This window comes from Ovis canadensis, chromosome 22 (assembly GCF_042477335.2).
Source record: "Ovis canadensis isolate MfBH-ARS-UI-01 breed Bighorn chromosome 22, ARS-UI_OviCan_v2, whole genome shotgun sequence".
Classification (NCBI taxonomy): Eukaryota; Metazoa; Chordata; class Mammalia; order Artiodactyla; family Bovidae; genus Ovis; species Ovis canadensis.
The window spans coordinates 28245341-28262540 of NC_091266.1; the positions used below are offsets into that span (position 1 = coordinate 28245341).

General features: G+C 44.5%; 1 protein-coding gene across 16 annotated transcripts in view; it reads left to right on the top strand.

Annotated features, from left to right (window-relative positions):
• Nucleotides 1-17200, top strand: part of PCGF5 (polycomb group ring finger 5) — a 115405-nt gene that overhangs the window by 54972 nt on the left and 43233 nt on the right. For 7 of the 16 annotated variants that reach the window (XR_011252137.1, XR_011252140.1, XR_011252138.1 and 4 more), the window contains exon 2: nucleotides 4350-4644. Coding sequence is in view for 10 of the 16 variants with exons in the window: in XM_069567496.1 (XP_069423597.1) it covers nucleotides 4533-4644 (112 nt within the window). In the remaining 6 variants the exon portion in view is untranslated. Of the gene's footprint in view, nucleotides 1-1821; nucleotides 2189-4346; nucleotides 4645-17200 lie in introns of those variants that run through there. The other 9 variants (XR_011252141.1, XM_069567497.1, XM_069567504.1 and 6 more) reach the window with 4 other exon arrangements.

Genomic DNA, 17200 nt, shown 5'->3' on the forward strand with positions numbered 1-17200 from the left:
CACATTCATTTCCTCAGCGAATGCCAGTTAACCCCACTTAGTGTTGATAGCATCACCGACTCAATGGATATGAATTTGACAAACTCTGGGAGAGAGTGGAGGACATGAGAACCTGGTGTGCTGCCCATGGGGTTGCAAAGAGCTGGACATGACTTACTGTGAACAACAACACACTTGATCACCAATCACACTTACATTCCCGGGACTTCATTAAGTGCTAGTCTTTAAAAATACATTTAAAATAAATTCAGATGCAAATTAGGAAGATAGCAAGTCATAGTGTATATGTTGTAGTATTCAATGTATACAATAGTATCTTCTATTTTAAAAATACACTAGAAATAGGGTGACTTTTCACATATCCATATGTTTAATGAGTTTTCAGGATGAACTATCTGCAGAGTAGTCCAGCAGCTGTAAAGTCATCTTACAGGACGTATATTCGTTGCTCATTGTGATTGCCAGGACTTACTGAAGTTGATCCCAGCTTGGAAATTGGCGTGTATACTTTTCTAAAGTGGTTCTTCTGAGGAATATGAAAATGTGGTCACTGGAAACTGTTTCAGAAAATCTGTTGCTCTTGCTATGATATTAAAATGGTAATTTTTAAAGGTTGCATTCATGCTACCTTAGTTTAACTATAAATTGGCTATTTTGTGAAAGCTGTCTTGTCACTCGGTGCATTTTTGACTTGAAATGTATCTTTGAACGTCTGTCTGCCGCCAGATGAACAGCCATTGGGTTCGTTGGTTTGCCGCTAGAGCCATCTCCACTCTGGTAGGTAGTAAGTAAGGTGACTACTACTACTACTACTTACTACTACTACTAAGGTGAAAGAAATACTCTGCATTAGTTCTCCGCTCCCAGTACTGTCAACTCCTTAGCCATCAGTGCTTTCACTTCTCAGAAGCAAAGATGATGTATGTTATGGCAGTACATTTTCCTCTTTCTAACACGCAAGATTGGAAGTTGCCTTTGACAGATACCCTTTGGGATGTTCTTTTGAACTTTTGTTTTACTGGTGGAGACAACACTGATTTGCCTGCTATTTTAGGATTACTGGATTCCAGTCTTCTAAGCAAGGAAGAACCAAGTCTAATTTATGTTTAGCAAAGTACTGGTTTTAGTAGAAATTTATGTTTGTGGAATGCAAAATATTAGGGCTGAATGATTTTGAGAAATCCTTTAGACTATGCTTTTGAATAAATTTTTTTTGCAATGAATGGCCTCTTGTAGTTCTCAGGTCCACTAGAAAGAGAACTGGATCTTTTTGTTTGGAACCTTGCAAACAAAACTCTACCTTTCCAGTTATATCCCCACCCCTAGGGTTCTCCCGCTTGCTTACAGTTGTCGGTGGTCCTGATATACACCCACTCCACCCCAAGTACCAAGTTCCTTGCGTGCTAAGTCGCTTCAGCAAGGTCCCACTCTTGGCGACCCCATGGACTGCAGCCCACCAGGCTCCTCTAAATGCTGAAATGGGTCGCTCTGCCCTCCTCCAGGGGATCGTCCCTGACCCAGGGATCGAATCCACGTCTCCCCTGTCTCCTGCATTGGCAGGCGGGTTCTTTACCACTAGCGCCACCTGAGAAGTCCACCAGGTTCCTTAGTGGTTCTTAAATAAGGTGCAAATCAATAGGTCTTGGTCCCCATCGTGGCCTGCGTGGGGCTGGTTTGGGAAAGACGCAGCTGAGTAGACAATTTCTCACAGGGTGACTCATTCTCAGCACTGACCATTGCTTGTAAACCCGCCAGGGAAAATATGCCAGACATTGTTATGATGAAAACAACTGGGAGGGGCTGTTGGTGAGGCGGAAGAACAGACGGAATTTGCTCAAAGCTACCGGGAGCCTGGGCGGGCGGGGCGGCCGTGGCACCTGCGAGGAGCGCGGGCCTGCGGGCGTGGCCTGCGGGGGCGTGGCGGGGGCGGGGCCGGCCGGCGGCGCCGGCGGTTGGAAGGGGGTGGAGTTGCCCTTGGAGGCGGCACCGGCCCTGGGCCTGGAGGCCCGCCGCGCCCTATCGGGCCCGAGCCGAGTGGCCCCGCGGAGCGGGCGCGCTCCCGCCTGCAGGGGGAGGGCGGACGGGGCGCGGGGACCGGCCAGGCCGCGGCGGGCGCTGTTTCTCTTTCACTTTCCTTCCCTCTGAGGCCGGCGCGCTGGAGGCAAGGAGCGGCGGCGGCGGCCGCGGGGTAGGTACCCGGGGGGCTGGAGAGCGGTAGAGGGGCCGGAACTCCGGCCGCCCCCGCGCTGCACGCCCAAGTTTGCGCAGAGAGCTGGAGCGGCACCCCCAGGCACCTGCCGCGGCCGACCCCGCGGGAGCCAGGGGAGCCCCTCGGGGGCGGAGGTGGGGGTGGCCAGCCGGAGTCTGGGAGCTTCGAGGTCGCGCGCTGCGCTCGGGGGGTGGAGAGGGCGGCGAGCGCCAGACCCGGACAGAGGCGGCGCGTCCTCCTCGGCGCAGCTCCGGCCCGGCCCGAGCAGCGCGTCGGCCGAGCCCGGGCCCGCGCACCTGCCGGGCGGGCGGGGCGACTCGTGCTCGGACCGCCCAGGGCAGTGGCTACCGGGTTCTGCCCAGGACGCGGAAAAGTTCCCTCCTGCCCCTGCCGAGTCCCTGCCCGCGCTGGCTTCCTTTAACCGCCGTGGTGACAGGGCTCTGTGGCTTACAATCCTAAAAGCCTCCCTCGGTCGGGACTGTGCATGTCCTCTTTCAGAGGACTTTCTCAGACTTTGGAGCTTCGTGGCAAACCTGTGAGAAAGGCAGGGCCGTTAATCCCGGTGTGTAGAGGAGGAAGCCGAGACCCAGGCACGGCCTTACTGAAGATCGGACAGGGCTAAGGACCAGAACCCAGACCCCTTGCGCAGATACGATGATTACTTGCAGAACCTATTCTGTGCACATACTCAGTGGTACAGTGTCTGCCGATGGAAGGATGGAGTGATGCCTTTTACCTCTTCGGTTGCTTTATACTTAACCTATGTGTTAACAGCTGAAGTAGAAGGTTTTTGTTTACAGAATTAACTTAGGAAGTCCCCACCTTTTTCTCATATTATGTTTCATGTTCTCTGAGGACATGTTTGTTGTAAGAAACATTTAAAACTTTTTAAAGCAACCATGTGGACGAGCCATGCTAGACATTTCTGGGGGGAAAAAAGTTTTTAAAAATGTTAATGACGTTCAGTTTTTATAGTGTGCTAGCTGTATGTATGTTGTCTCATTTCATCGTCCCTACTGTAGGAGGCTGGCATTCTTTCTTTACTTATGTATTTGACTGCTCCAGGTCTTAGTTGCGTCATGCATGACCGTCAGTTGCAGGATGTGAACTCTTACTTGTGGCTTATGGGATTTTATTCTGGGACCGAGGATGGAAACCTGGGCCCCCCTGCATTGGGAGTGCAGAGTCTTAGCCACTGGACAATTAGGGAAGTCCCATAGGAGGCTGGCGTTCTTGTTTTCATTTTACAGTTTAAAAAACCCTAAGGCTTAGGTAAGTAACATTGCCCAGGTTGTACATTTACTAAATATGACTGGTATGTATTTAAGGTTTTGCAGTCTAATAGAGGAGATTAAGAATGAAGATAATTGTAAATCACAGAAGAGTCAGACATGATTTAGTAACTAAACAGCAACAGAGGAGCAAAAGGACTCATTGGGTAGAGGGCGTGGAACCTGCAGAATGGACTGTGAAGAGAGTCATCCTTTCAGTTTGCCTGACTGTTGAACAGTGTGTTAAGATCAGCCTGTGGAGGGTCTTTTATGACAAGCTGAGAAATTTAAACATTTCTCTGTTGCAGAGCAAAGAGAAGACCCTGACATTCTTTGATAAGGGGCTCCAAACGTAATAGAATAAAACTTGGTAGAATCTAAGTTGGACTGCGGGTGGAGAGATAATATTTGAGTAGCATTGCTGCGGGTGGAATGGAAAAGGGCATCCATTTGATTTGATTATGGCTTGATGTGGAGTACAGAATGGAAATAGGGAGCATTTTGATAGGGAGGATAATGACTTGAATTTTGAATCTTCAGCTTGTGTTGGCAGGAACTCCTAATAGAGCAGTCAAGCAGACAGTTAAAATGCATTACTGGAGAGGTAAAGATATCAAAACCCGAGTTAATAGTCTCAGGTGTCATTTGTTTAGAAGTGATAGTTGAGGCCTCAGTATCAGATGAATTCGTCATTATTCTGAATTAATCATAGCAGGTTACAAATTAATATCACACAGAGGGAAATGTTCTGTTCACCTCTTCACCCAATTTGGAACATGTAATGCTTGCTGCTAATATACTGGTATTAATCCAGTATGAAGAATTTGACACCTGTTTCTCTCATCTTTTTAAAATTATTGTGGAAGAAGATATGGGAAAGCAGAACCACCAAAAGGAGTGATGACCAGCGATCTCATGAGAAGTCTGGATGTTAGTTCTCATGCCTCGGGACACCCAGTTGGGAACGCCACACCAGCTCCTGGGATCCGACTTCCATCCACTTAATACCCTTTTTTGCCTAAACTACTAGAGCCAGTCCTAGCTAACCACGAATGGCTACCCAAAGGAAACATTTGGTGAAAGATTTCAATCCTTACATCACCTGCTATATCTGTAAAGGGTATCTCATCAAGCCAACTACAGTGACGGAATGCCTTCATACCTGTAAGTATTTTTTTTTTTGTTATCTACCTATTGGAAATTTTTGGTTACATTTGTTCTTTTAAAACCACCACATTTTGGGGTTTTTTGTTTTCTTTAGAATTTTTCTTTTAAAACAGTGAATATTCTAAGAATTAACTTTGAATTCATTTTCATAACTTCTCATTGGGATACTAGTGGTATGAATTTTTTCTTGTTTGTTTTAAAAATTGTAATAGTTGACTTTTTCTGATTTTAAAATGTCCTGAAAATCATAAGAAATTACTGGTTATAGTTTTTCTTTTTAATGAACTATTTTAGTTTTTTTTTTTTTAATTTTACTGAATTTATATGTTCTGAGTTTTTTTTAGGATATGCATATTCTAATTCATTGTGCATTTCTTTTAATCACTTTATTGAGGTATGGTTGACATAAAAAAGTTGTGAAGTGAAAGTCACTCAGTCATGTCCAACTTTGCAGTCACATGAACTGTACAGTCCATGGAATTCCCTAGGCCAGAATGCTGGAGTGGGTAGCCTTTCCCTTCTCCAGGGCATCTTCTCAACCCAGGGATCGAACCCAGGTCTCCTGTGTTGCAGTTGGATTCTTTACCAGCTGAGCCACAAGGGAAGCCCAAGAATACTGGAGGGGGTAGCCTATCCCTTCTCCAGCAGATTTTCCTGACCCAGTAATTGGACCAGGGTCTCCTGCATTGCAGGTGGGTTCTTTACCAACTGAGCTATCACGGAAGCCCAGGAAGACCACCAGGGAAATCTAAAAATAAAAAAGCTGCACATATTTAATGTCTATAACTTTGATGGGGTTAGACAAGTATGCACCCATGAAACCATTACCGCATCACTGCCACAAACCTTATCCATTATCTCCAGAAGTTTTCTCTCACCTTCTTGTTTATTATTACTATTATTGTGATAAGAACACAACATAAAATCTGTACTCCTAGCACATTTTAAAGTGTGCAGCATAGTATTGTTAACTGCAGGCATGATCCTGTCCAGTAGATCTCTAGGACTTACTCATCTTACATGATTGAAACTTCATACCCTTTGACTAATAATCAACGCCTCAATACTACCTGGGAACTTGTTAGAAATACAGATTATCAGGCCTCACCCCAGAATCACCAAAACAGAGTTATCTGTGTTTAACACACTTCCAGGTAATTTTGAACCATGCACAAGTTTGAGACCCACTGTTCTAATATGATCATATCTTTGGAACCCCTACCAAATTTTTCACCAGTCCTGTCAGTAGAAGAAGAGGCATTTTAATAGCCACATAGGTCTGGGTTTCACCTGCTTTTTGTGTTTTTGCCAATACAAGTTTATTTCCCTATTGCAACGAAAGTAATTCCAGTAAGTTCTGGTTCTATTAATTCCAGTAAGTTCTTTGGTGCCTGTTACATACACTGAAGTAGATACTGTAGGTGCATGATTTCATTGTTCACCTTACAGTAACCTTGAAGCAGTTTGCAGGGGACATGGGGAGAGCGGGGGTATAGAAATTATCTTCATTTGTGGGTGTGGAAGCTTAAGAGCTAAGTCACCTGCCCAGTCTCACAGCTAGTAAGTAGTAGACCTGTATTCAGCTCCAAGGGCCATCCTCCTACTGAGATAACCTGGGACATTTCTTTAATCCCCATCTTCAGCTGTTCTTTCCTCTGCTTAAATTTTGTACTATTGTGCCAGTAGTTTTCAACAGAGTTACAGAATAGAATCACCTGTTAATTGTTAAAATGGCAAATTTTATGTTATAAATATTTTACCACAGTTAAAAAACCATAAAATCACCTAGGAAGCTGTTTTAATATAGACTTTTTCAGAATGCCACCTGAAGAGATTTAGTGGGGGCTGTGATAAGGTCTCTGTTCACGTCAGTTCACTTGCTTAGTCCAACTCTTTGCAACCCCATGGACTGCAGCACACCAGGTTTCCCTGTCCATCACCAACTCCCAGAGCCTGCTCAAATTCATGTCCATCGAGTCAGTGATGCCATCCAACCATCTCATCCTCTGTCATCCCCTTCTCCTGCCTTCGATCTTTCCCGGCATCAGGGTCTTTTCCAGTGAGTTAGTTCTTTGCATCAGGTGGCCAAAGTATTGGAGCTTCAGCTTCAGCATCAGTCCTTCCAGTGAATATTCAGAACTGATTTCCTTTAGGATTGACTAGTTTGACCTCCTTGCAGTCCACGGGACTCTCAAGAGCCTTCTTCAACATCACAGTTCAAAAGCATCAATTCTTCGGCACTCAGCTTTGTTTATGGTCCAACTCGCACATCCATACATGACGACTGGAAAACAGCCTTGACTAGATGAACCTTTGTTGGCAAAGAAATGTCTCTGCCTTTTAATATGTTGTCTAGGTTGGTCATAGCTTTTCTTCCAAGGAGCAAGCATCTTTTAATTTCATGGCTGCAGTCACCATCTGCAGTGATTTGAAGCCCAAGAAAATAAAGTCTGTCCCTGTTTCCACTGTTTCCCCATCTATTTGCCATGAAGTGATGGGACCAGATGCCATGATCTTAGATTTCTGAATGTTGAGTTTTAAGCTAGCTTTTCCCACTCTACTCTTTCACTAGGGTCTGGGCATGTGTATACTTTTGGTTGGTATTACTGGCCCATGCTATTCAATTACCAGTTAACTATAAACTGTCTTAAAATGTTTGCTTACTGTTGCCCTTATCGTTATTTCACTTGAACAGTTAGTTATGAGTTAAACATCATCAAACATACTTATTGAATACCTACTGTGTGCTAGGCACCACCATTCTGAGCACAGAGGATACAGCAGTGAACAAGGTAATCAAAAATATCTGCTCTCAAGACAGGGGAAAACCAGTAATAAATGTATGCCGTGAACAAGAACAAAGAACTGTAGGACTGTAGATAGCAGAGTTGGGGTTTTATTTAGTGTTGATTTCTCTCTTTGATATGATGACATTTGCACAGAATACCTGAAGGGATTGAGCTCTGTGGGTATAGGGAAAGAACATTCCAGGCAGAGGGAAAAGCAAGTATATAGCCTTGGAGTGGGAATGCCCTTGGCAGTTCAAGGGGCAACTAATCAGTAAGGAGGCTATCACTGCAGGTCCACTGAAAGATTATAAGGCCGTCAGCTAGGGTAATGAGATGTGAGATGCAGACGGTGAAGAGGGATCGACTGTGAATGCATTTTGGAGGAAGAACCTACTGGGTGTAGCTGCTCTAGAAAGGGGGCTTTGTCTCAGAGTTTCCCGCTATGCCAAGTATGGTGCCTAGACACGGTCCACAGTCTGATTTGTTTTACTTCTTCTGACGCTATTAGACATTATGAGTATATTGTTTTTTTTATTTGCGTGTCTCCAGCAAAACCCTCCAGTTCTAGGAAGAGATTTAGTGGATTGGATGTTGGGAGTGTTTAGTGTTTAGAGGAGAAAGCGCAGATTCTCCCGTCTCTACCTACAGATTTTATATCTGTTCTTCTGAAAGAACATTTTCTTTGAGACTTAATGAAATCCGGGTTTAAATGTTCCTTTTTTGAAGGGAAAACAAAAGATTGTAGAAGTTTAAACAGTAAGTTCATAAGCAAGGGTTATGTTCATGTTTACAGTAGCAATTTAAGGTTTAAAGGGATACATGGCCATTTAACTGCTTATGTCCTTCTAGCCTGAAGTTGCTTGGCAGTCAGTGAATCCCTTTACTGAGAGAGAACGAACATGGCAGAATTGTGATTAAAGACTCAAGTGTGGTCTTTCTCATCCGCAGAAGCACAGAACAGTAAATGATGGAGGAGTCAGGCACTCAACTTAGTGTCTTAGGAGACCTGAGGATTCTACAGAGTGCTAAACTTTGTGCACTTTCCGATCCTTGGATTTCTGTGTATTTTTTGGTTTGTATTTATACTGGGGCTTTTAGGCAAAACCTTTCTCACTTGCAAAATAGCTCCCTCTTTGTACTGATAAAAATAAATAGTACCGCAAAGCAGTGTTTCTTAATCATTGGTTGGGTCTTGATGTTACCTGGTTTTCTTAGGTCTGAGGTGGAACAGGTGTAGTGGTATTGTAATGAATCAGTATACAATAGAGAAGTAAGGTGGCCAGTGGGACAGGAGGAAAATGAGAAGTCCAGTGTGACATTGAAGTACCCCATAACAGTTTCCATCTTGACTACGGTGCTTAAAAAAAAATCTTACTAAGTTAACTTTATACATAGTCTACAGTTTTATGATACTGTAAGTTAAGAATGGGTAAACAGTAATTCTTATTGTGAAAACTCATAATAAAATGGAAGGATTTTGTTCTTAATCTTCAAGTTTGAAATATGAAAATGAAGCTTTATTATTGGTGAGCGAAGTCGCACTTTGGGCCCGGTCCCTTCAGAACTCTCTAGTCAAGTGAAGGAACAGGAGTCGAATTGAGGAATGTGTCAGACGAATGTGGATGCTGGGAAGTGCAGCGGCAGTAGTGACACGGAATGATGCGATAGCAGACGTGTGTCAGGGTGCTGCAGCGGGATGGAGAGCCAGAGGGAGAGCTAAAGAGAGCATTTTTTGAAAACCCTTGATACAGATAAGTGCAGTTACTTTACTCTTTCAGATTACTCTACACATGCATCTCGACTCTCTCTCCTGCTCAAATCAGGTTATTGCCCCCCCACTCTCTGCCTTGCCCCCCATTCTCCCAGTGAGCAGTTCTAGAGCTAACAGTGCCTGGCTGCCCTGTGGGTGTAGAAACAAGGATCAAGATGACAGCAGAGTGACTGAGGCACCCCGTGGTGTCCTTAGCACTCGGCTCTGTGGAGGACAGAGGAACGGGGTGAGCCCGTTGGAAGGAAGGGGGAGAAGGGGGACAGATGGCAGCACAGAATGTCCCCAGCTCCTGACAAGGAGGTGTGGGGGTGGGGGGGGGAAGAGGCTTATGAAAGCCTCATCTTTAAGTGGACTCCTACCTTACTTGCTAACACCCAGCTCTCTTTGGCAGGTCAGGGGCATGTGATAAAAAGGTATCAAATTTTACAATGAGGTAAAAAATTTAAATACAGATGCACTTTCCCCTTCAATGTGATCACTTAATGCTAGTGAACTAAGTCCACATTCTGTGAGTTTATAGGGTAATTTTGGGGCTTCCCAGGTGGTTCAGTGGGTAAAGAATCTGCCTGCAATGCAGGAGATGCATGGGTTCTATCCCTGGGTCAGGAAGATCCCCTAGAGGAGGGCATGGCAACCCACTCCAGTATTCTTGCCTGGAGAATCCCATGGACAGAGGAGCCTGGCAGGCTACGGTCCATGGGGTCACAACGAGTCGGCCACATCTGAGCAATTGAGCATGCACACATGAGGTGATTTTAACAACCCAAGAAATCCAAGGAGATAAACTTGTTCACACAAATAATTATTGAATTCTTTAAATAATCAGATGTCAGGCACTTGCTAACTGGTAGAGTGATGAATAAAATAAATTTGGAGCTTAAACTCTGTTAAGCAAGCTCATAAGCTAAGAAGACATTTCTTCAGGTGTGTTTGGATCTATCTACTCCTTTTCTGTGGAAACTCACAGAAACTCCTCTGAGACTCAACTACCTATGCCGATGTCTCCCAAATCTTTATTTCAGGCATAGTCCTGAGCTTCAGAATCCCACTGGATGTCTACTTGGATGTCCTGAAGTGGCCTAGAACTTAACATACCTGAAAGTGAATGGATGGAATGCCAGCATTCAGTTGTCCAAGCAAGAAATATGCTCCATGCTTAACTCTCTTTACCCCCACCTAGCTCAGCTGGTAAAGAATCCGCCAGCAATGCAGGAGACCCCAGTTCAATTCCTGGGTCAGGAACATCGCTGGAGAAGGGCTAGGCTACCCACTCCAGTATTCTTGGGCTTCCCTGGTGGCTCAGATGGTAAAGAATCCTCCTGCAATACAGGAGTCCTGGGTTCCATCCCTGGGTTGGGAAGATCCTCTGGAGGAGGGTATGGGAACCCAATCCAGTATTCTTGCCTGGAGAATCCCATGGACAGAGGAGCCTGGTGGGCTGCAGTCCATGGGGTCGCAAAGAGACAGACGCGACTGAATGAGTAAGCACAGCACAGCAGTACGGGGCAGAGTTCTGTCTGGTCTCGCTCTGGAATCTCTCAAAGATCTATGCCTTCAGTCTGATGCCCCACGACCTTTTTGCTCAGGCCATCATTCCTTCTCACGGAGTCCCTGCAGCCTGCTCCTAACCTGTGTTAGTGTGATCATTTACAAGAGCTTTGCTGTCTTCCTCACTCACACTTCAGCCAACCCAAAATTTCCTTAAGGTACCCTACTGCCCTCAGGATAAATTAGATCTATTTAGCTGTGGCTGATTTCTGCCCTCCCCCACCAGAACACACACACACATATGCATACACGTGGTTCAACTGCTTGCTCCGCTTGGAACATCTCCTGTGTGCCTGGGTGGTAGTTCCCCATCCTTTAAAGCCCGTCTACTCCAAGACATGCCATCTCTCTCTCCCACGGTAGGTTTAGATTAAGTGTATCCTTAGTACCTGGCACTTGAGTGCTCAAGAGAAGCTTAAATGAATAAATAAATGGTCAATCAGTTGATTATTTTATTGTCTGCTTTTCCTTTTGAAGATTCAAATGCAGTGGTAGGTAGCTTGAAAGGCATGTAGAGAGTGGGGGTTAGGAATTATGGATTTTGAAAAGCTGTCTTCTACATTATAGGTGGGAGCTTTGTGGGTCGTGGGTAGGGCTAGGGCATGGAAGAGGGAGAGAAGCAGGACTGGGGAGTCAAGACTGGTGGTTCTAAATTAAGAGACGCTCTGTCTCTTGCTCCAGGGTCCTGAGAAATTTTTTGAGGTTGCTGACAGTGTATTTGCTGCTGGTTGTATAGGTTGTTGACTTAAAATGAAAGACTTTTCACTTAAACTAAGAACAAAGGAGCTTTGTTCCAGCAGCTAAAATGTGCATAACACAGTGCATTGGTTCTTAACTCCTTTGTGGTTCGAGGCCTCTTTAAGCATCTGACGATTCTTTCCTCCGAAAAAAGGGAAGGTTTTAGACATAGAATTCTGTGGTACAGGAAAAGAAAGCTTTCTTCTTTCTGCCCTTTCAGAGATTATGGCAGTAATCCCTTAACTAAGGTGAATTCTTTGGAAAAACGTTGTTGTACTTAGTTTTTAACTTAAGTAAAGAAGGGTTAATTGATAATTAAATATAGATGTGACTGTTAAGGGACTTGGTAATTTTATATAGTAATGTGTAAGAGTGAAGAAATAATTTAATTATAAGATGGTAAACTTGAAATGCAACCATCATTTATTGTTTTCTGAACAAGGATCATAAATATGCAAGTATTAAAGTACCGAGAACTCTTGATATGTTCATACTCCATGTTTAAAAACCTTATGCCACGTATACTTGCTGTTCAAAATGCAGTCTCCAGCCAGCAGCATGATCACTGGGGAATTTGTTAGGAGTGCACGTCCTCGGGCCCACCCATAGAGCTGCTGGATCTGAGTCTCTGGGGGAGAGGGCTGGATAACAAGCCCTTCAGGTGATTCTGTGGTGCACTGAAGTCTGAAAAGCATACTTTGGACCAGACGTTAAGAATACAAGCATCTCTAGAAGTAGGCACTTTGTGCTTTTAATTGTATAGTAGTTGGAGTGAATGCTAATAAAATTAAAACAGTGGCTGTTATTTGTTGAACATCATATTGAGGGCCTTGGGCTTTTACACGCATTACCTTATGTAATCTTCCCCAGGACCCTTCTATTCAGGTGGTATTAAATCAGTCAGCAAATGTTGATTAGCACCTACATTGTGCCATTCATTACTCTGGACGGTGGAAAGACAGCAGTAAGCAAGGCAGATGCAGTCTGTCCTCTTAGAATTTATGTCTCAATAGAAGAGACTGACAGAAAGCAAGCGAATGATACAGTTTTAGATCCCATGTATGACACCTGCTGTGAAGAAAGTAAGACAGAGTAAAGGCTTGCTTGGAAGTTACCGTTTGAGCAGAGATTGTAAATAATAGGAAGGAGTGAGCTATGAAGAGGTTTGAGGGAAGAGTATTTCAGATTCTTATGCCAGTGTTTTTCACAGAAACAGGACTCAGAAAGGTTAAGTACACAGCTAATAAGTACTGGAGCTAGGTTCTGAGACCCAAATATCTGACTCCAGGTACATCTTTATAATAAATTAGGATATTTGCTAATTTTCTTCTTCTTTCTGGTAGTTTACATTTTCTATAATTTCTTTAAGCAGCATGTGAATTTTTAAAATGTATATAGAAAGTCTCTTCTAACTGTATTTGCATGACTGTATACAGAGAAATGGCAACCCACTCCAGTGTTCTTGCTGGAGAATCCCAGGAATGGGGGAGCCGTCTCTGGGGTCGCACAGAGTCGGACACGACTGAAGCGACTTAGCAGCAGCAGCATACCTGTCATTATGTACCCAATCAGGATCTGAATTTATTAATAATTCTGAATGATAGTCTTTAAAATGTAGAGATATAAATTGAACTCTCCAATACTATATTCTCTGTACAATTGGATTTTGAGTCAAGACTTGTTTTTAGAGTAATAATCAAAGGCCTAAATAGAAGTTGTACTTAAAAGTTTCAGGAAGTGCAAATACAGTGGTCTAGGGTTGTTGTAGAGATGAAGTCACCAGTAACATTGATGTTACATGTTTCAAACAGTATTTTGGCAGCAACTAGTCATTCATGAAGGTGATTGCAGTGTTCATTTTGATGATTCTTTTTAAATAGGAAACAATAATTATAGGCCTTAAACCATCTAGGTGTCATCTATCATTAGTAATAATGTTAAGAATCATATCAGATGAATGGTTCTTTTTGCTGTTGAAACTATGTGTTAGATAGTAAAGAATGAACAGTAGAGCAGAGATTCATAGTGGACACTAAAAGACAAAACTAGGGGTTAACAAATGAACCTGCCTTCTGTACTGGTTTGTAAGAATAAGTTATATACAGGTCAGGATGAGTTGGAATTGGTACCAGTGATGGATTGAGGAAAAAGATACAAAGCATTCAGACTTAGAAATTGTGGTCAGTGTGCAGCTGTGTAGAAGCACGCGGCACGAAGGTTGAACGTAAACATTCTGAGCAGGAGTGCAGCCGGTGTAGACGAGGCCAAAGATCACTTCCGTTTGGGTGCCCTGAAGATGGATCGTAACTACTGGTGTTTTACAGCATGTTAGTTTTTACCAGACTAGTGTATTACTATATATCAGAAATTCAAGAACCAGTGAACAAAGCTATATTCTCTAAGAATGCTCAACCACTGGCATATGTTTACTCAGTTAATAGAAAATCATTTTATTTTAGAGAACTGTTTATGCTGAGTCCGCACGTTTATTTCAGTGTTTCTAACTTATTTGTTGTTGGCAGTATTGGGTTTCTGTTGCTGCACAGGCTTTTCTCTCCTTGTGGTGGGCAAGAGCTACTCTCTGGTTGAAACACGTGAGCTTCTCATTGCAGCGGCTCCTCTTGCTGTGGAGCATGGGCTCCAGGCACTTGGGCATCATCGGCTGCGGCCTGTGGTCTCCAGGGCACAGACTGGGTAGTTGTAGCACACTGGCTTAGTTGCTCTGCAGTACGTAGAATCTTCCCGGACCAGGGATCAAACCTGTGTCTCCTGCATTGGCAGGCAGATTCTTTGCCACTGAGCCACTAGGGAAGCCTTTACCTCATTTTCATTGTCAAAAAAATTCTCTAGTGAACTCAGAATCTCTTCCCTTGCTTTAGTTGAAACCATAGGTTTATTTCTGACTTGACTCTGTAGCACACTTGCAGGTACTAAAATCATGACTCCTTTTGCTAGTCCTAACTTTTGCGTCCTCAGTTGTTCCACAGATATTTACTGAGTACCTCCTCCTCCAGGCACAGTACTAGCCTGGGCACCTGAGACACATCAGGCAGCATAGCAGGCAGTAAGCCAGAGTGTACATTAGCAGCTGATGGGTGGTGCAGAAACGGGAGTGCAGGCTGGGTACAGGCAGCTAACTGCGTGGGCAGTGAGACGGTGTGACCGCTTAAGTCTGTGAGGGGAGGCCTCATTAAGAAGGTGGTAGTTGAACAGATTTAAGGAGGTAAAGGAGTTAGCCCATCAGATAGTTGACCGAAGCCCACTGGGGGCTGGATGATGAATCTGGAGAGGATCAGAACTCAGATCCTATCTCATCAGCGAGAGTGCCAAGAGAGTGAGTGTAGAGAAGGGAAGATGACCAAAGGCTAAGCCCTGGAACCGAAAAAGAGGAGACAGCGAGGCAGGAGGAGAGCGGAGTGTGGGCCCTGGGAGGCAGAGCACAGACAGCACCAGGAGCAGAGGGCGGCCAGGCTAGCCGCGTGGGCGCAGTGAGCCAAGGAGAGGCGGCAGGCACGCGGACGAGCTCTCTGAGCAGCTTCCGTTCAGTCCTCAGGAGCAGAAGGCTGGCTGGGTGTGAGAGGACGGAGATGTTTGGGTAATTGTTCAATGATTGTGTAAGTCTTCCACCTTAATGAAGGTAAGGAAAAGGTGGAGAAAGAATGGGAAAAGAGGAATTAGAGTATAGGTAGCTGTGAAATGGGGTGCTGGTTGACTCAGAAAGTAAGTAAAGTCAAGTCACTCAGTCGTGTCGGACTCTTTGTGACCCTGTGGACTGCAGCCCACCTGGCTCCTCAGTCCATGGGATTCTCCAGGCAAGAATACTGGAGTGGGTTGCCTTTTCCTTCTCCAGGGGATCTTCCCGACCCAGGGATCGAACCCGGGTCTTCCGCATTGGAGGCAGATGCTTTAACCTCTGAGCCACCAGGGAAGAAAAAAGTAAGGTCGATAGAAGTTTGATTTTTTTTTTAATAGATGGGGAGATAATGTGTATGAATGTTGGTGGGAATCTTCAGTGGATAGAAAAAGACTGACTCAGGTGAGAGGGAGAAGCAGTGGAATAATCTTCCCAGACCATTGGAATAGGGTCTAGTGAGCAGAGCAGAGGTTGGCACATTAAAGTTCTGAAAACAGGCAAAACCACAAAGGTTAGATGTTAGTGAGTGAGTAGGTGGAGTGATATAAATTCTACTTCCTTTTTTTTTTTTCTTCTTTCCTTTTGTTTTCAGTTGAACAGAAAGTGAGGTCATCAGTGTAGAGTGGTGATGGGGGAGTAAAAGTGGGGGTTCAAGGAGGAGAAAAGTGAAAGTCACTCAGTCGTGTCTGACTCTTTGTGACCCCATGGACTGTATAGTCCATGGAATTTTCCAGGCCAGAATACTGGAGTGGGTAGGCTTTCCCTTCTCCAGGGAATCTTCCCAACCCAGGGATCGAACCTAGGGCTCCTGCATTGCAGGAGGATTCTTTACCAGCTGAGCCACCAGGGAAGCCCAAGAATACTGAAGTGGGTAGCCTATCCCTTCTCCAGCACATCTTCCCAACCCAGGAATTGAACTGGGATCTCCTGTACTGCAGGCAGATTCTTTACCAACTGAGCTATAAATATTGGTGAAGAGCATATGGAATTAGGGTGTTGAGTGTGACCACCTGGCAGATGAAGGACCCGCTTTTGAGGGTCATGATCAAGAATTTAAGGTGAGGACCAGTCAGTGTGGTGCATGTTTTTCTCCCGCAGTGTTCAGCGGTAATCCTGTAGAGCGGTGTGTAGAGTTGGATATAGCCCAGGTTGACAGTTTACCTGATTAAGTATGACAAAAGAAGAGTTGTAGGAGAGCGGAGCTGTCCAGAGTCTGCGTGTGAAAGTGATTATTCTGGTCGGCCGTGGAATTCATACCGATGAGGAGGGCAATGAGGGCATGGTGGGCCTCACCCTGGAGTCCCACTTGACTCCTTAAGTCTGTCTGTAGAAAGCCTTCCTGGACTTTGTGGTCTCCTGGCCTGCTTGGTCTTGGATTCACCTACTGTGCTGAAGCCCCAAGACTCTCCTAACCTGGCTCAGCAGGCCTTGCTGTCTGTCCTTCTGTCCTGGCAAAGCAAGAATAAAGCAGTCTCCTCGGTAGTAATGCTGTCCTTCGTGTTCTCTGTGAAATTGTAACTCATGTAGGCCTTTGAAAGAACTGTGCTGTGTAAGAGAAATAAAGATGTTCATTAGTTCCTTTTATGAGTAAAACTAGGAGATCCTGTCTCATGGAAGCAAATTACAACTGTTCTGGAAATCTTTAAAAATAATATCAGTTTTACGTGTAAATATGTATCAAGCAGCAAGCTGATGCCTCTTCTCTTTGCCGATGATCACAGTTTACTTACAAACTGTTAGCAGATAAAAGACAATTTTTTCAAAGGCAAACTGTGTCAAATGAGTGTTATCAAGAAGGGCATATAAAGATAGTGATGTGCTTCAGGAAGTAAGAAAAAGTCTACTCCTTTGTTGAGAGTTAAAACCAACACATTCAGATGATCTTAACAAAGTCAGCATTTGATCACTTTTGATAAACAGGATTACTAATGACTGACATGACCGAGGACAGGAGAGAAAAGACTGTCACTGTTTTGTTATCCATGGCATCAGAAGTGGTGCTCAAAAAGAGAAACTGCTGTAGATCACCGTGCCATCGGGGCTTCCCTTGCGGCTCAGCTGGCAAAGAATCTG